We start from the raw sequence: 19,728 nt of genomic DNA on the forward strand, positions 1-19,728 counted from the left end.
AGGACACATGTCCACATCCCAGCACAGCCAAGATGGCAAACTGGGGGGACACGGGCAATGCTACCACCTCCGTAACGGGCGCCACTAATGAGTCACTCCAAGACAACCCTGGTGAACTAGGGAGATGGCAGCAAATCTAAAATACATCCACCATGGCAGGAATCTAAGGAAGTCCCTGCTGGACCCTCAGGCCCTGGAAGGCTGAACGCTGAACACAACAGCTATTTATTCTCAGAACCAAGTGGGAGATGAGCCTAGACTCCAGGGGCACAAAAATCACGAGGAGCCCCTGAAGTATCCCAGAAAAAAAGGCCTCTTGTTAGTGTGTGCAAACCGTGGAAATCCAGTGTGGCTCACCAAGCATGCTCTCAGTGAGCCCTGCCTGGAATGCCACTTGCCCATCCAGGTGCCCCCGCACCTGTCTGGTATCCCTCGGCCCCCTCTGCTACACAGGGCTCATCTCTCACCCACCTTCACGCACCGCCCATATGAGGGAAAGGACCTGTGCATTGTTTTTCTTTGTACCCCAGAGGCATGGCACCGAGCACACAGTCATTACTCAGGACAGCTTTGCTAAAAGAAACCACTGCGGAAGGCGCTAACAGCACCATGATGGGACACACAGATAGAGCCCAGTTCCTGAGTCCAGGAGCTGACCATCGGGAAAGGGGCTGAGGTACAGATACTGGTGACCATAGCATAAGGCAGAATTGAGACCCAAACTCAGAGGGGCCCAGAATGTGTGGCCCCCAAATCTTATCCTGGCACATGGAGGGGTCACTCTGTTCTCCCATGGGCCCAGTGAAGGTGTCTGTTTCAAAGAGGGTACAGGTGCCAACTCACCTGGTCCAACCCATAGTCCAAAGTCATGACCACCAGGTACTTGATGTCTTTGCCCTCCTTGGCGCTCTTCAGTTCTATCAACAGGTGGTGCCACTCCCCGTCAGTCACACGTGACCTGGACAACCTCATGGATGCCACGTCTGAGGGACCATGGGACACCTCAAACTGGACATAGCTGTTTAGGATCTGGAGGACAGGGAGAGCCAGACCTATCAGTTGATGTGATGACAACAGAACAGAAAATGCTTTGCAGTCACTGAAATAACAAAGCCATGCAAACAGACCTACTATAGGGCATTGGGCCAAAGACAGACTTAAAAATGAGGCCAAGTTTAATTTCTTATTGTTGCCTGTATTACTCTTTGCACTTACATGCCTTTTTCTGTGGCAAGAAGTGTCAAATGTGGACAGAGGGCGTGTAAGATAAAGCCCACTGGACTTAATAACTGGGAACAACCACAGATTCAGGTGAGTACTGAGCTCTTATTTTTGGAGACATATGTTTCACTTTATGACACAGGATTCAGGCCACCACGTTTATATATCTCTATTAAAAAAAAAAAAAAAAAAACAGCCGCTGGCAAAGTAACTCGCCCAAGACGTTCATGTTTTAAGAAAACATAGCCAGGAGTAATGCCAAGATCTTATTTCCCCTAAAGAAGGAACTGGGTAGTTTGGACCAACCCTCCTCCTGAGAACACCTGGAAACACAAGATAAACACTAATGCACAGCTGTCTGAAGGCATCAGAATGACTCAAGGCAGAGTTACAGAGCCACAACCAGGTAGAAAATGGAAATCTGCAGAAGTGAGCTTGGTGTTCGCTCCCACTGATGGTTGACAGCTGGTTCTGGAAGACACGGCTGAGCCTGGACGTTGAGCAACGCTTTCCAGGCTCCTGGGGCTGGGATGATGAAAACTGGAATTCAGAGCCCAGCCAGGGTGTGTGGGGGTGCTGGCTGCAAGCAAACATGAGGGACAGGGACATCACCATTCTAGTTTCGTTTCTTTTCTTTTTTTTTTTTTTAAAGATTTTTTATTTATTTATTTGACAGAGAGAGAGAGATAGCCAGAGCAGGAACACAAGCAGGGGCAGTGGGAGAGGGAGAAGCAGGCTCCCGGCCGAGCAGGGAGCCCGATGCAGGACTCGATCCCAGGACCCTGGGGTCATGACCTGAGCCGAAGGCAGACACTGAACGACTGAGCCACCCAGGCGCCCCAACACCATTCTAGTTTCAAATTCTCACTGCATTTTCAATATGATGTTCAGCAATCAAAAATAACCAAGTACCGGAGGAGATAAGACAGTGAGCATGAAAACCAAGAGAAGCAAGAAAGAGTGGATGGAAACAGACCATCCCCCGCCCCACCACCCAGGGAATCCATAAAATAGAATCATCAGACACAGACTTGATAACAATAATGGGAACCACAGAACTTCCAAGGAAACAGATTCAGGTGACCATTAGACTCTGATTTTTATGGATAAATAAATGTTCCATTTCGGGAGATAAGATTCAAGCTACCCAGTGCAAAGACACGTAAGAAGGTGGGGAAATAGCACTGCAACTCACCTAAGATACTTGTGTTGAAAGATTGTTTCAAGCAAAAGAATAGCTTAGAAAAACAATAACAACAACAACTATTAATGCACTGTTTAAAAGAGACACACCTAAAATACAAGGATTCAGAAGTGTTGAAAGTAAAAGACTAGAAAAAAAATATATCATATAAACACCAACCAAAAGCAATCTGGTGTGGCTCTATTAATGAGACAAAGTAGACTTGAAGGCAAACAAAGAAATTCTAGAAATAAAAGTGATTTTCATAATGATGTCTGAGTTGCTTGTCCAGGAAGATAAAACAATTCTAAACTTGTATGCACCTAATAACACAGCCTCAAAATGTACAAAGCAAAACTTGACAGAACTAAAAGCGTAAAGAGATAAATCCACAATGAGGGCTGCAAACTTTTTAAACTCATCTCTCTCAATAACTGAGCAGAGAGACAAAAAAAAATCAGTAATGACATTGAAGGTCTGAACAGCCCAGTTAGCAAACTTCACTCACTTGATGTATATAGAACACAACTGCTGAACACACATTCTTTCAAAGTACAGGCGGGACATTCGCAAAAAAGACGAAATGCTGGGCTGTGAAGCAAGTCTAATGCATTTCAAAGGTCTGAAATCCCACAGAACGCCTCTCTGACCTGCAACTATGCTAGAATCAACAACAAAATGATTTACTAGAAAATGCCACCTGTTTGCCGATTCAGAAACATACTCTGAAGGGTGCCTTGGTGGCTCAGTCAGTTAAGTGTCTGATTCTGGATTTGGGCTCAGGTCTTGATCTCAGGGTCATGGGATCGTGCCCCACTTCGGGCTCCATGTCCAGCGCACAGTTGCCTCGAGATTGTCTCCTTCTCCCTTTCCCTCTACCCCTCACCCCTTGTTTGTGTGCGTGCGTACTCTCAAATAAATAAATAAAATCTTTTAAAAAAAATCTTTTTTTCAAGGCGCCTGGGCGGCTCAGTCGGTTAAGCGGCTGCCTTTGGCTCGGGTCATGATCCCAGGGTCCTGGGAATCAAGCCCTGCATCGGGCTCCCTGCTCAGCAGAGAGCCTGCTTCTCCCTCTCCCTCTGCCTGCTTCTCTGCCTACTTGTGCTCTCTATCTCTCTGCCAAATACATAAATAAAATCTTTAAAAAAATGTTTTTTTTCGTTTTGGAAGAGAGTGTGCACAAGCCCGGGTGGGGGGAGGGGCAAAGGGAGAGAGAGGATCCCAAGCAGGTTCCACACCCAGTGCAGAGCCCAATGCGGGCTCGATCTTGAGACCCCAAGATCATGCCCTCAGCTGAAATCAAGAGTGGGACGCTCAACCGATGGAGCCACCCAGGCGCCCCAAAACATACTTCTAAACACTCCAGGGATCAAAAAAGAAATAATGATGAAAAATAGAAGATATTTTTAACTGATTATAAAGATAACACAACTAATGACGTGTTTTGGTTTTTAGTCTTAACCGAGAGTGAAATCAAGAAGGGGACTTCACCATTTTATGCTGTGTCTCCTTTTGTCCACGGAAGTTTCAGTCAACCTGCTTCATTTCCCTGGCTATGCTTTTTCACCGTCCTTGCCAACAAAAGCCCGAGGCCAGTGGATCAACAACAAAAATGACATCTGTCTACAGACAAAGGCGATAGAATGAACCCCAGGCCCACGCGCAGTGACTGCTTGCCCCCTCCAGTCTGTTGTCGGATTTAAGAGGGGTATTTAACAACAGCCAGGTGATCCCCCTTGACAATGCAGGCGGAGTGAGGGCGCCTGAGAGCAATTACCCAAATTGTGTGGGCTATAGGATGACTACGAAGCTGGTTTGGCCTGCCACGGACGCCAGGAACACCTATGCTGCTGCTTCACAGAGCTCACAAGCCTGCAGGAGGCCTGCCTTCAGACACACCACCTAGAGATAACCCAGACAGACCATCCCTGTAGCGCCCAGCTGACCACCCTTCAGGCCCTGGAGTGGCCTTTGGGGTGGCCACCGGGGTCTGGAGGATCCTCCCCCCCTCAAGGCCACTAGTCTTGCCACCCAGCCTTCAATGGGGAGGAGCCACCCATAGTCCCTGGCAAAAAAAAAAAAAAAAAAAAAAAACCCTAAATTTTTGGATTAGCTACCCATAACATAATTACTCAAACGATACGGGTGTTTGTGGCTTTCACTGTTGCTCCTCCTGAAAGCGTACTTTTTTCCTACAGAGACCCCCACTGCCAAATGACAACCTGCAAGTTCCAATCCATCACCTGAGTCGAAAACAGCCAATTTAATTTGTTCCAACACTGAAACAACCACAGAGAAAAAATACCATCCCGAGGCAGACCTGTGCTTGCCAAGTGTTGGCCCAGAGCTAGCCTCTGGGACTGCTGGTAAACCTCCGAAAGCGCAAGATAATAAGGGAAACACAATGATGCTGTAATTACGGGGTACACAGACTGCACCTTCGGTCCGACCTGAATGGGCCGGTGCTGGGGCCGCTGCTGAGCGGTGAGGCAGGGCAGCAGGGCAGGTGGGGAGGGAGAGGCTTCCGCCAGGGGCTCCCTGCCCACACAGGGTTAGTCACAGCCCCGTGGGGCCCGGTCCTCACTGGTCTGTGGGCAAGTCCGGGGCCTGTCCGTCCACTGGGAGCCCCCGGGGTCCAGCCCCTGCTGACCTCCGACACGGAGCTCACAGGGGGCGCTGGGCAGTGCCTCTGTCCCCGCCCGCTGTCCCTGCCACTCACAAGTGTTTCCAGGAGGACAGCCCACAGGGGCAATGGAAGGGGGCCCTGTGGACACCACAGAGCCCAGGTGACAAGGGAACGGGGCTTCCCCTGAGCAAAAAGAGATTGAGGTGGATGCTCCATGGGGTCCGTCTCACGTCTGACCTCCTCTGACCCCAGCACGGCCCGCTCTGCCTGGGAACTAAGTCCACTCCACACCGGGCAGAGCAGTCCCCGGGCCCAGGGCAGTGGAGAGGACCAACACACAGCTCCGTGAGGAACCCCCCGCCACCAGGAGAGCCGTCACAGCTGGGCAGGTCGTCCTGGGAGCCAGTGGGGTCCTCAGGGGCGGCTCAGCCCCGAGGCGGAAGACGAGGCTGGTCTAGACGGACACTCAGTGTGGCTGAAGACTGTGAATGACCCGTGCGAAGGGGGTCACATGCACCCAGGTCCTGCATCACACTCACACGCGCAGACATGTGCCGACACGCACATGCACACACACACGTATGCACACACACGTACACACGTATACATACTTAAAGGAAACTCCCGAAGAAAGGCAGGAGAAAGCAACCTGGCTATGGAATGCCTTCTAATCCTGGGTCCCACAGGCCGCTGCTGTGTCGGGCGGCAGATCAGGTCTGAAAAGGGTCACGAGGTGGACTTTCTAGGGGGGAGAACCCCCAAGTGTGGCCCCCCGGTCAAGGGGACTCCGAGGTGGAGGGTTTGGACAAGAACCTCCTATCGCCGCCATCACTGCAGACAGAAAGCCCCTGGAGACGGGAGACGATGGCAGGCCTGCCCCCTGAGCCCCCCGGGGGCAGAGTCTCCTGAACCCTCCCATACATCCGTACCCCAGGCTGGCAGCGAGGGTGAGAGTTGCTTGCACTTGGCCGGCCCGCTGGGGTCGCTGGGTGACTTTCACAACCCGCAGGAACGCCCCCTGTTTCCCCAAATGAAATCTCTACGGAGCTGGGAAGACGCAAGGGGGAGCTATTTGTGGAGCAAAAACTAGGGAATACAGCATGTTAAAATCACGCTTTCAAGGTTTTTAGGAACTGCTTATCCAACGTTTTCAATCAACAAAACGGTAAACTCCAAAAAGATTAAGAGAGCACACGCACAAGGAGATCCCAAGTTCAGGAGGACCCTTAGGAACCTCCCGGCAGAGCGTAAACTCGGGGCGCCAGCCCGTGCGCGTGGCCCCCTCGAGCACGCGGCCACAGTCTGCCTCCAGCCTCGGGGACCCCCTGTCCCCACCCGCAGGTGCTCACCGCCCCCTGCAGTTCCGAAATGCCCGGGGGCCACAGCCGCGGTCTAAAACACACCTTGGCTGAGTTTTGCCGCCGAGGAGCTGGGCCACTGGGTCCAGCCAGCCCTGCACGTAGTCCATGTCGGTGATAAAGGAGGAACAAAGCGCCGGAATCGACCGCCCCCGGGGGAATCGCAGCTGCAACTGGATTGCCCGCGCGCTCCCCAGGTATGAATGGCGAGATTGTGCGGCCGGCTGGGAAAGCAGGCTCATGTTCCCTTTCTTCCTCACACTGGGGACCCTGCGGGGCCGGTGCGGGCAGAGGTGGGGGTGGCGAGAGGCGAGGTTCCCGCCCTCTCCATGCAGCTCTGGCTGCACCCCTGGGGTGCACACCGGCCCTGCCACTGCCCCGGGGGGACGTGGTTCTCGCTCACCTGGAGATGGAGCCTGGAGGACGCGCCTGCCGTGGCCTCCATCAGCACGCCGTCCTCCTTCCTGGTCCGGAACATGAGCCCCAGGTACCAGGGCACAGAGATGGTGATGTCCAGGTCGCTCCAGGACACGAGGCTCTCCCCGCTGAAGCGCTGGGGATGAGGCATGACTGCAGACACAGAAATGCAGAGCCCCGGACATCAGACATGCCTCGGAGAACCTTTTTCAGTTGCAGGGAGGGCAGGACGGGCTCCCGGGGAGAGGGGGGGATTTTTCATTTCAATTCAAAAGCCGGTCTCAGACTGCCATGTGTCCAGCACCTAATCCTGAGTCCAGGAGCCACAGGCTTACAAAAGCCCACTCCCTGGGGCACCTGCCACCTTCCTGGGCGGGGGAGGCTGAGACCGGGGGCAGGGTGGGGTTCTCAGTCCCGGCCAGGGCATGACAAGGGGCTCTCAGGCTGGATGGAAGGCAGAGTGCGGTGGCTCAGAATCCTGGGGCTCAGCGGATGGGGTGCTGGGGGGCCCTCTGGGCACAACCCACCTGTCCCACCCCACGCCCGTGGGGCAGTGTGAGCCCGCAGTGAATACCACACACGTGTGCACCCCCACCGCAACCCCGCAGCCTGACCAGCCCTCATCTGTGCCTGGGGTGGGCTCTGACCCCCAGGCACGCAGGCCACTGTCGCTCTATTCCTGGTGATGTGCATGGGAGTGGGGAGGCTGCTGGCCAGCCGAGGGCTCCGAGACACTTGGGGGGGGGCCCAGGGAGGTGGCAATGGGTGGATCGAGAGCCTCATGCAGTCTGTTACACTTGGACAAACTGGGTGCCAGACGGGCCTCACCGTCTCCAGACCCCGTGTGTCACAGAGGAGCGGGGCGGGGCGGCCCAGTCCTCATACGAGGCTTTAAAGACGAGCCGCAGTGGCCAACAGCACAGGGCACACCAGCTGGGGGCTGCCTCTGGGGGTGACGACCTCGTGCGCCCTGGGCTGTCTGTTTCCTGCTCTTATGAACCCAACGGTGGCATCTGTTTTCTCTGGGCTCGCGGCCTCCATAACAGGAACTCTGGGCGTGGGCGGGTGTCCATCCGGCTGCTGCCCCAGCTTCCTGCACGTGCCCCCCAGCCTCTCACCCCAGCCGGGTCCTGTGTGTGCTCCTGAGCCCCACCAGGGCCCACGCCTGAGGACACACGCATCACCAGAGGCCGCGGCTCTGGACGTGCAGGCCCGTGTGAGCCCGGACGCCCGGCAGTGAGGTCCCCGAGGCCCCGAGGCCGGATGGGCACCTGGGCCAGCCCCTCACCTTGCTCGCAGTTCTTCCCGCCAAACCGGAGCGGGCACTCACAGAGGTAAGTGTTCCACCTGCTCACACAGGTGCCCCCATTCTGACACCAGGTCCCATCACAGAAGTTCCTCTGAGCAGCACAGCCTGGGAACACAGAGTGGGGAAACACGAGTAGACGGTGCGTCGGTCACGGGGGACCAGTCACTGTTCCCTAACACCGGCCCATGTGGTGGGAAGATAGCCCGGGGGGCAGCGGCCCTGAGGGGAGGCAGGCCAGCCCGGGACCCTCTGGCAGCAGTAAGAGTGTCAGACCTGGAGTGGCACAGGACGCACTACCGGTCCTGCCCGTTGGCCGGGTCCCCTGGTGACAGGCCCGAGTGCCCTGCCCAGCCCAGCCCCGTGGCGTCCCCGCACCCCGCACTGCAGAACACCCAGGCCCCGGGAGCGGCACATCTGTGAGCCAGGGCCCCCCTCCTGGAGGCCCACAGCTAGGCGCACCCAGGCTCGGCTCCAGAAGAAGTCACTGCCTGGGCTGTGGAGGTGGCCATCCCCTGCGTGGCCGCCCATGCCGTACCTGCCCTGGTGCCATTGTTGGCAATGAAGCCAGCCATGTCCACGTTCCTCCCGTCCACAGACAGGTTCCGCATGCAGCCCACAAACTGCCGATTGCGCACCGGGAAGGCTTCGGGCAGGTTAGGGACGCCTCCCAGGAGCAGAGGGCCGGTCAGATCCAGGGACCTGGGGATGCAAAGCCAACCCCTCTGGCCGCTGTTCCTGGGTGGCCAGAGGCGGCGCGGGGCTCCTGAGGCTGCCGTCACGGCACGGTGGCATGCGCCACCAGACACACCCATCCTCTTGAAGGTCAGTAACTGAACAGGGAGGCTGCCGGCCAATAGGTCGGAACACAAAGGGCAGGTCCTCCTTCTAGGGCCATCCCTGGCCCCTCGACCCTGCATCAGATCCAGAAAGACGGAGTCCCCACCCACAGCCTGGGCCAGTCCAGCCCACGCAGAGCAAGTAGCCCAGCAGGCCCGAGCCCATGCCAACCAGTGGCACTACCCGCCTCCAACCTCTGATGACCTTGAAGAGCTCACGGCAAACCAGACCCCTGGTTCTGCAGGAGCAGCTGCATGGCCTCGGGCAAGGGGCCTAATCTCTCCGGCGACATCTTTCTTATCAGTAAAATGGGCACAGTCCCAGCCCCACCATAGCTGCTCCAGATGCTCAGCACGGATCAGGTGGTCTAACCGTGGACTTCCAAAGCTTACTGAATACTCCACCAAAACACGGTTAGAAAGGAACGGGAACGTCTGCTTTGGCTCAGGAGACTGGCGTGGCAGCTGTCTGTGTCGTCAGTCTGGTTGGAGTTAGCATGATCTGCAGAAAACCTCCAGGATCTAACGGACGGACGTTTACTGGCCCGCAGGGACCTGGGCCCGAGGGATCGAGGCCAGCCGCCCCACAGTCTCTGGGGCCCGCAAGCCAGCTGTCACAGGTGTGGGTTTGACCTGGCCGTTACTTCGGCAGAAGTGATAAGGGGACTTATTCTAGAAGGTTCTAACATGTCAGAGGGAAGGTGCCCCAAACAATGGGAGGGACTGTGACTCCAGCCTGGATTGGGGCTGCCAGGGTGCTGGGCCCAAGGTGCCCTGCATCGGGGTCCTGCCCTGGACGACCCTGTTGGGGAGTAGCAGTCATGCGGGGGCGGGGGGCTGCCTAGGCCTCGCCCCTCCCGGGATGCTCACTTCTTGGAGCCACTCTGTGTGCCCTGGGCAGCGCAGCTGTAGTTCCCGACGAGGCTGCCAAAGCGCACGGCCACGGCCGTGTCACAGTCGTCCACAGTCACCACGGCCACCTTCTCTCCAGATGGCCCGTGGGGCAGGCCCAGGCGGCCGATGTTGGGCTGTGGGAAGAGAAAGCACAGAAGGCATGAGCATGTGCTCCCACCAGCAGGCACATGCTGCCCGCCCACAGGCTCTGAGGACACAGGAAACCACATGTGGACAGCCTTGTTTTAAATTACTTCCCCAAAACAGCTGTACCGGGTACCCCTAAGCTGTACCGGGTACCCCTAAGATGTATGTCCTTCCCAGAACCTCGAAATGAGCCCTTCCGGGGAAATGAACGGTCTGCAGGTATAATTAGCTGAGACAAGGTCACACTACAGTAGGGTGGACCCTGATCCCATGTGACTGGGGACCTTACAAGGCCCAGACACAGAGCCACAGGAACAGGGCGATGTGGTGATCGATGGAGGCAGACAGAGTGGGGTGCTCCAGGCCAAGGAGCACCAGGGGCCGCCGGCACCACCCTCATCTGGAGAGACAAGGAGGGCCCCTCCCCTGGAGCCCTCGGACGGAGCTCGGCCCTGCTGACACCTTGATCCTGGACTTCCGGCGCCATAACCATGACGGAACAAATTTCTGGTGTCCTAAGCCACCCAGTTTGTGGTATTTTGTTATAGCAGCCAAGACCAAAGTGTTGAGATGCCTCCTTCCGAATATTCTGCCTGGGAGCCCGAGCGTTGACTGGACCCGCGGCTGCACACCTCTTGACCAGGGTCTGGCCCACCTCTCCACGTTCCTACAGTGTGGACCCCCAGGGGCTTCCAGTCACTCCTGGACCCAGGCCTTTCCTCATCCTGGGATGACCCTCCCATGCCCTTTACTGGCCTGAAGCCAACCACCCTTCCTGCCCCAAGACCAAGCCCCACTTGCCTCGAGCTTCTTCCCCCTGGCCCGTCCGAGGGCCTCACGCACACAGTCTCCCCACCCAGCACCCTGGAATTGGTGGCTTTGGGTAGAGCTGGCTCACTTCTTAAGAAGCACGTTCCCTTCTCAAGGAGGCCTTGGTTAGTGTCCAATGATAGTAACACCAGGCAGCCTGGCCCCTGTCCCTGGGCATCCCCCGTGCCAGTTTCCTGGCCTGCCCCTTAAGGACCCAAACACGTGCACCCAGACAGCCCTCAGCCATGCTTCTGGCACGAGCCTGGGAGCCTGCTCATGCCACCACACAATGTGCGTGTGCAGGTCTCAAAGTTCCAGGAGCGGAGCAGGCGGCCAGAGAGCTGGCTCGGGCTGGGCCAGGTAGCTGAACTATCGTCCCCATCAGTCCAACCCGGATGACGACAAGACCTGCCCGCCCTGGGGTGGCCTGGATTAACCCCAATGTGTGTGTAAACTACCACCGGGCCTCTCAATCAGCTCACGGCACACAGGGCTCCTTCCTCCCCACAGGGGACACGCTCTCCCGGCCCCAGCAGCCCTTCCCCTCACCCCTAAAAACAAGACTCAGTGCCACCACACGAGAGCCCTGGGGTCTGCCTGAGTTTATAAAATGCTGCAATCTTATGCTTCTTTATAATGGTATTGGAAACAGGGAGTGGTAAAAATACAGAGAATTTGATTAAATCAACTCCATGTCTTTTTAATAGGGAAATAACAACTTCACAATTCATTTAAAAAGAAATCTTCGGGTTTTCAGAGGAGTAGAGAAGTATCCACTCGATCGAGGACACTGGGCAGGAAGGCAGGACAAGGAGCTGCTGCTGGTAACAGGAGCTCAGCCAGGTGGCCAAACTGCGTGATGCCAGGGGCTACCCCATTCACCCTGGTGGTGTCCCCCTAACCCCAAGTTGTGCAGTGCACAGCCTACACCACTGTACATGGCGACCTCAGCTGAGCCTTCCACTCCCTCTTGGCCAACCATCTGAATGGACAAGGCCCATCACCGAACCTCGGTTTCTCTGCCCACAAGAGAAGGATTTCATATTAGAATACCTGTCCTCTCTATATTACAGGGACTTCAAAAGTGACATTAATATAAGGCACATGATTCTCCTGGGAACCCTTCTTTGGTAAATCCAAGGGAGGCTTTTACCACGTGACCCCGTACCCCGGTTCCTGGATCATCTTCTTCTTTTTCTTTTATATCAGTTGATGAGATCACAAGATCTGATAAGCTACATCCTCAAAGAGTTCACCTTCCGTTAAGCAACAGTTAGATGAGTATAAAAAAATCATCTGTTTTCTCCCTCTGTTACGGCAGCCTGCTTTGGAAAAACATGTACAAGTGCCTATTATGGGTTACTTAAGTGCTAGGCGCCATCCTGGGGGAAGAACCGTCCCCCGGCTGTGCGAGCCCCGCGTTATCTTTACGACTTATAATTTGCATTTTTGGGGCTGGGTGGGAGCCTTCTCGGAAGACGTCAACGACGTTTACCCTTGGAAAGCTCTAATGAAGCAGAGCTGCTGTTAGCAAGACTGCAATTGTTATAAACTGCTGCTCGCAATCAACGGGCCAGGGTCCTGGGATCCAAGCACTGTGGCGAGGGAGGGAGGATGGGAGGCAAGAGCCCCCGCGAACACCAGCCCTTGCAGTGAGAGCAGCACTTGCTGGCTGGAGGCAGCCCACCGTGAAGACAGACGTCAGAGCCTGCCTGCACGTCATCAAACCAGCCCGTCGGCTTTCAGGAGAACACACAGTGTCTGCTCGACATCGTCCAACACCTGCTTCTCGATTCCTGCCCCTGCACCCACGGGCGGTCAGGTCAGAAGTGATGGCCCTTCTGGCTGCGAGAGCAACATTCTCAGATGAGGAACGAAAAGGACCAGCAGGAAAGACACCGTGAAGTATCTGGGGGGACCCCTGCCCCACAGAGCACCCCACTGTCCCACCCCTTCTCAGGCTGCCCCAGAACACATAGCACGCGGGACAGCGACTTGCCACGTCCGCCTCACGCGCCGACAGCTGCTGCGTGGTCAGCCGTGGCAGGAGAACACGAGGGACGTGTCGGGAGAGGCATGCACGGGGGCTTGGGGATGCATCGGGGGGGCTCCTCTAAGAGTCACAGCAGGACCTGGCAGCTCCCCTGCTGGGGACAGACCCGAGAAGCTGAAAACAGGGACTCCCGCAAAAACCTGCTCACGGATTTCAGAGCACCACCGTTCTCGATAGCGAAAAGGTGGAAACCACCCAAATGTCCGTGGGCAGAAGGATGGTGAACAAAATGTGGTCTCTCCATTCCACGGAATTACAATCCAGCCTTTAAAAGGGATGGGGCGGCGACAGCTGATACAGTGTGGATGAGCCCCCAGAACGTGACGCTAAGGAAAAGCAGCCGGATACAAAAGGTCCCGTGTTGCACGGATTCAATTTATGTGAAACGTCCAGGACACGCAGATCCATAGACAGAAAGCAGCCTGGTGGTTTTGGGGTGGGGGGTAGATCGGGAGGCAGTGCTAGTGGCTACAGAGTCTCCTCTTAGGGTGCTGGAAAGATCTCTGACCTGGATGGGGGGGAAGGCTGCACCATGTCGTGAATGCGCTAAACGGCAGAGGTGTTCACTTTACAACGGTTCCTTTTCCGTGATGTGAATTGCCATTGTCTGGATGGGCATCCGCCCTCCTCGACCCCCGTGGCCACGGTCCACTGGATAACCGCTGGGAAGCTCCTTCCCATTTTGATCGGAAAGTGGGGATAAAATGCACCGCGAGGCCTTCGTGTTGAGACCATCACCAGCAATAAAACGCAGGAAGAGAGTGAAAGCTCTCCGTCAGGCTGGAGGTGTGCAGGTCGCCGCGCAGACAGCCCGAGTCAGCTCAGAGAAGCGAGATGAACACACGGGCAGGTGCGCTGGATCTGGGCTCAGGTCACGTGTTCTTGCCGAGGGACGACAAAGCGTGTCTTCCCGCGCACGGCCAGCACGTAGAAGGAGCCCCCCGCGGGGCAGAAATCGGAGGACCGTGGCAGCCCCGGGCTTACCTCTGTGTGTCCGCCTCTCGTGTTTGAAGAAGAGAGAGCGGGTTAAGCTGCCCATTCGGAGCGCAGATGCGGGGATTTGGCACAGGCGATGAGAGAGAGCTCGCCGGAGCACCACTGGCACAGGTGCACAGAACAAGAGAAAGAACGAGACAAAACAAACGGTCTCTAATATTCTTAAGAACTGTGAACGTGTGCCATGCATCTGCACACAAGAAAAAGACGCGGGCAGTAAAGAGGTCACGTGGCAGCAATTCTCACGTTAGAAGCGGGCTGGACACAGGCAGGGCGAAGGCTGGTGTCCCTGCCTCTCCTTTCCTTGGGCTCGGCTCGCCTGGTCAGGGGGCCAGCCAGGCCCCGGGGGGCCCCGCACTGCAGCAGCCAGGCCTGGACACTCAGGGTCCGAGCAAAGCGGGCAAAACCAGAGGCATGAGCCAGCTGGCAGGGCCTGCAGATGGTGACGCCGGCACCCCTCCTGAGCAGAGCCCGCCACGGGGCAGGTGGGGTTGGGGCCAGCAAGGACAGACCCCACCAGGCTCACCCCTGCCGCCAAGTGAGAAATCCAAGAGGGCTGCCATGTGCTTTGAGGGGGGACCCGAAAGCAAAAAGCTTTGCAACTCTGTGCAGATCCAGGTTCCTGATTCTCCGTAAGTCCCTCAGAGGTCATCACTTAGGGTCTGTCCCTTTCTATTTTCCTTCAATTTATTTTCTTCTCTATGTGCAGACCCTCCCCATGCGCCTCCATTCAGATGCTCTCAAGCAGCTGGTGGAGATTTTCTGTGTGCACAAAAGCATTTGGTCCTTACGAAGTACTCACATTTCTACAGCCTTTTACGCTGCTGCAAACAATTCCTCATCAGGGAGGCTGATGGGGTTCGGTTTCAAATGCTGGATGTGGGGGGAAGGCAGCATGGGGGTGCCTCGAAACCAGACACCAGGAGCAGCAAGTCTTGGGAAATAAATGGATTCATGCTCTGTGTCAGAAATGATCAACCAAAATTCACATCAAAGAATTCACACACGGCTGGACTTTGGGAATGTCATAAGGAGTCAAAATGCAGCCTTGAACGTGTACCGACTGTCACTTCTCACACGCACTGGGGCTCAGACCGGACGTGAGGGTCTGCTGAACAGGGCCCGAGGGGCAACAACCGCTGCCCCAGGAAACGTGGGCCAGACTCCGCCGGTCCCAGCACAGAGGTGACCAGCCCTCCCCAGGAAGCAGGCATGGCATTTCTTTGAAGCAAACTGGAAGATGGGGTCATGAGGAGAGTAACATCCAGATGCACACGTGCTTCCAGGATCCACACCAAATTCCTAAGGGGCCTCCAGTGGGGCGCTGGGGGAGCTCAAAACACGGGACCAAGGTGCTGACTCCAGGGAGGCCCAAAGCGGGCCTGCATGGAGTGCCCACGCTGGTAGGAAGGTAGCAGGACACGGTCTAGCTGGAAACCACTCTGAGGCTCAGTTTTCCCACCTGTACCACGTGGGTGTGGACTCCCTCTTGCCCTCCAGACAGGATCCCTGCTCCCCAGGCAAGCCTGCACGCAGGTGCTTTGGACCCCAGGACAGTGAGGTGCTGATGAGTCTACATCCTTATTTGCAGGGATTCACCACCAGTACCACACACGAGACGGTAGGAGAAGGAACGTAGGAAAGACAGCTTAAGGAACATGGGGGTTTAACCTCAAGGCCCAACCACTTGCTATCACCTCACCCCTTCTGATTCTTCTCAGGGCACTTGGGCTACTTGATTTTTCTTTTACTTTTTTTTTTTTTTAAAGATTTTATTTACTTATTTGACACAGAGAGCAAGAGCACAGCAGAGGGAGAGGAAGAAGCAGGCTCCCTGCTGAGTAGGGAGCCCGACGTGGGACTCCATCCCAGCACCCTGAGATCATGACCTGAGCCAAAGGCAGATGCTTAACTGACGGAGCCCCCCAGGCACCTCAGGCTACTTGATTTTTCTCGTCCCAACTTGCCTTGCTTTCCCCGTCCCCCCCAAAGCAAGTCCCTGCTGCAGGAACCCCACCCGCCCGCTCATACTGTATCCCACAACAAGGCTTGGCCACATCAGACTCAATGCACGGACGCCATGCACGTCAGGCTCACCTGCACTCCGGATCTGCCACACCACACAGTAAACACGGGAGGAACCCAAGAGCTACACAGACTAGACAGGCTTCCCCAAGGCCGTGAAACTGGCCAGGCGTCTTCGGAACTTGGCACACGATTCTGTGTCTCCATGAGGACAAAATGGCTTGCTCACCGAGAACCCGGCTGCCCCTCCCTCCGTGTGGAGCTGGTGCCCACAGCCCAGGCCCGGAGACGGTTCTGGACAACGGCTCATCCCCTTGTCCCACGTCACCTGCATCTGCAGTCAGGCGGCTGGGGTAAAAAGTCAACTCAGTGGCCAGCAGAAGCTCCCCAAAATTAAGTTGTAAAAGTGTTTACTTCTCAAGCTTTTATCCTTAATGGATAAAAAAAGCCCAGACCTTTCTTGATTGTTTTTCTGTAAAGACGTTAGAAACCTCTGTCCTGAGGACACAGCATCCCCCTTAGGGGGCTGGCAGCAAACAGCTGCCCGCCAGTCAGGCAAGGCCACTTACTGGCCACCAGGTGGGGCAGACAGTTGCGTATTCTCACGAGGAGACACGCCAAGTCCCTGTGCACAGCTGCGGCTGAGGAGCGGTCAGGTGCTCCTGACTCCCTCACCCGCTCGTGGCCGGGGGCAGCGTCCTTACCACCTGGTGCCTGGGCGGCCTCTTCCAGAGACTGGAAAAGTTCATGGCTACCACCTTCAGGGTCCTTTGGGAACAAAACAGAAAAGTGGATCTGAGCCCCTTTGCAGAGTGCCTGAAGCTGGTCTCACGCCAACGTGAGGCCCAGCCGTGGACAGCATGTCCACAGCCTCTGATGAGCATCGCCTCCCGGAGGCCAAGCGCTCACATCCTGACCCCACAGGGCAAAGTCACCTGACTTCCGTGCCCGCCAGACTCACCTATAAAACGGGTAAAAATAGCACCTCCCTTGTAGGATGAAATGCAGAATGAATGTGAAGGGCTTGGCACCGCACCCCAGGCGTGAGGGGAACGTCCCACAAAAGCTTGCTGCTGCCCTGTGGTTGCTAAAAAGGTGGGATGAAAAGCCAAAAAAAAAAAAAAAAAAAAAGGTGCAAATGGCCGTTCTCCTTTTCTTGTAGTTAAAAAAGAAAAAATTCTTTTTACGTCTTTAAAGAAAAAGGGAGCAATTCGCACCTTGCACGTAACTGTGTCTTCAGCCCCTGTTCTTCTCCAGAGCGGCCCCAGAAAATGCTGGATGGTGCCAACAGATGCTCCGTGTTTGGGGGCGTTAAAAAGAGAAGATTTTCAACAAGGGTCAGAACCAAGTGCTCACTCTAGAGTTTCTTAAAAAAAAAAAAAAAAAAAAATCACACCAGCGCCTTCCGTTTCTCAGGCCCAGGTGGACCTAACGTCTCCTTAGGTGGCCAAGCCTAGTTCACGAACGACCCCAGCCATGGATAAAACAGGGGCCCTGTGCTCTTCTGGTGGACGTATATGACGGGTATGATGGGGGTCCGTCGGGGCCGAGGGCTGGAAGGCCTGTGTGCTCAGCTCTGGGTACTAATAAGCGTCTCCTGCAGGCCCCAGTGATCTCCGTGGGGACAACTTCTGCTCTGGACGAGATCCACGGGGCACGGCGCCAGCCCCTCACCAGCCCGGCCCTTCACCAGACAAAAGCTCCCAGGGTCTGTAAGGGGCCAGGAGTCTCCACTGCCGTCCCCACTGGAGGGGGTCAGGTCCCCCCTCTGCGGCCAGCTTGGCCAGCAGGCTCCCCGGGTTTCTGGGAACCAGGGAGTTTATGCAGATTTGCTCCGAGGGGGTCTTTTTCTCCAATGACAAATGAGGGGCTCAAAATAGGGGTTCCTGATGTTTAAACAGCACCTCTTGGAAAGCTGGGGTAATGATCCTTCTCTTGGGGGCTTTACTCGACGCAAACTGGGGGGACCTTCAGGCACCGGATGAGAAGCTCACGTCCCTCCACAGGTGGGGTCTACAGATCTGACGGTCGGCTACTTTCCACTGCACGAGAGGTGGGGCAGGGAGCACCCTGAGCAGTAGCCCGCGGGGTCCCAGGCACAGGGCCCTGGCGCCTGGGAGGGGCTCCTGGGGCCGCCGAGGTAGGCTCTGGGCTCAACCCACCCCTCCCAGGACAGAGAGGATGGATGGCTCCCGGCAACAACAGTCACTCCCGCCTGCGCAGATTTACAGGCCACCGTCACCTTTTCAAAAAGCCTCCTCAGACGAAGGGAGAAAGGCTTATAGGAGATGTGCACACTTATACACACGTACTCACGCGTATGTGAGCACACACATTCACTAGCATGCACATGCACGCGTGCTCACGTGCATACATACACACTCCTGCAAAGCCTCGCCTGCTCCCGCTGGGACCCTAACAGGCCTCTCTCAGTCCCCAGAGTCTGGACAGCAGCACAGAGACCCCCCAGGCCCCTGGCTCCTCCAGGCCGCCCACAAACCCCAGGGTCTGGGAATCCGTGTCGCCCTTGGATCCGCAGAGCCCACAAGTGGGCAAGAGCCACTGGACCCTGGCTCGGCCCACCTCTGGCCCCCAGGGCCTTGCTCTGGGCCTCGGCTTCCTCCTCCAAGGGTGGACATGAGGACCCCGGTCAGTAAATGTCCTCGTCCCCCGGGGTGGGGGCAGAGGCAAGGAAAGGCAGCAAGCCTGGGGCGGGGAGGGGCCCCTCGGGAAAGCTGGGAGGGACGGGGGCGTGAGATAGGCAGCAGGTGCAGAACAGTGACCGGTGCCAGACCGGGAGCCCAGGCCCGAGGCTGACTTTCCACACCAGGCCGTGGAACACAAAGGCCCCAGGGTGGGGCTGTGTGAGTCCCGGGCAATAATTATGTTTCCACACCAGGTGACTGTCTACCATCTGATGAGGCCGTGTTTTGGAGAGGAAGCATGTGAGTTCCAGCCCCTGGGCCGCCCACAGGCTGGGGCCCTCACCAGAGTCTCTCGGGGACTGCTGGCCCGGACCCCCACAGAGGCGGCTCATCGGGCTTTTCTCTCTGCCCGTTGGGTTCCTAGGGAGGCACCGAACCTTCCAGGCCCAGGATAAAGCGGTGGCAGACATGGCCCTCCGATTCGGTCTCGAGAGCCCTGATGGTCGGTATTTACGGACTACCCACGGGCACAGATGCAACAGAGGCCATTCCGGTCCTGGAGAAACGGGCTGCATCCGCGGAAATGCGGCGGGAGAGAGACAAAAGCACTCGCGCTCCAGACTGGAGGCTCGGGCTGAACCGGCGAAGCTGCCGAGCAGTAAATCATGCGGCTCCTCGTCAGTGGGCGAAGCAAAGCCGGTGGGACCTCCGGTGCCGAGGCAGGGACAACAGCCTGGCCCCTCCTTTCCCCCAAAGCCTTGACGTCCTTGGCAAAAGTTTACCTAAACGTTAAAACACCTGGTTCATAGCCCCATCACCCAGGTAACTTCTGCCACACTCGTGAGAAAACAGAAGACACAAAAAACATCACAGAAAGGTACAAAATAAACACAAGAGACATCCCTTCCATCTTTCTCCCCAGGCTCCTCCACCATGTGGTAGACTGTGGACAAAAAAAAGCCACAGTGTTTCTGTCACAGAATCCCAAGAAATAATAAATATCTGACGTTTTAATACACCACACTTTGGGGTGGTTTATGACCTAGAGCAGAAGGTCTCTGACACATGCTGTTGATGGATGTGGGGTTTCTTGGGGGGGCAGGGGAGGGTACCTTTCAGAAAAAAAATATGCATATGCCAGCACCTATTTATCTATCTTGCAAAGTTCCATTAACGAAGCCTTTAATTTTGAGATCATTTTAGATGTG

The 19,728-nt window shown here is 56.0% G+C and overlaps 1 protein-coding gene across 1 annotated transcript in view; it reads right to left on the minus strand.

The window, feature by feature from the left end:
• CELSR1 (cadherin EGF LAG seven-pass G-type receptor 1) overlaps positions 1-19,728 on the minus strand; it is a 139,117-nt gene that overhangs the window by 34,644 nt on the left and 84,745 nt on the right. Inside the window, exons 6-10 of the mRNA XM_088025411.1 lie at positions 9,821-9,978; positions 8,650-8,813; positions 8,094-8,219; positions 6,792-6,958; positions 844-1,029 (exon numbers count right to left, since the gene is read on the minus strand). Coding sequence (XP_087881537.1) covers positions 844-1,029; positions 6,792-6,958; positions 8,094-8,219; positions 8,650-8,813; positions 9,821-9,978 — 801 coding nt within the window. The remainder of the gene's footprint in view (positions 1-843; positions 1,030-6,791; positions 6,959-8,093; positions 8,220-8,649; positions 8,814-9,820; positions 9,979-19,728) is intronic.

The sequence above is a fragment of the Eumetopias jubatus genome, unplaced genomic scaffold, assembly GCF_037043125.1.
Source record: "Eumetopias jubatus isolate StellerSeaLion01/CBP00866 unplaced genomic scaffold, mEumJub1_p1.0 scaffold_8, whole genome shotgun sequence".
Classification (NCBI taxonomy): domain Eukaryota; kingdom Metazoa; phylum Chordata; class Mammalia; order Carnivora; family Otariidae; genus Eumetopias; species Eumetopias jubatus.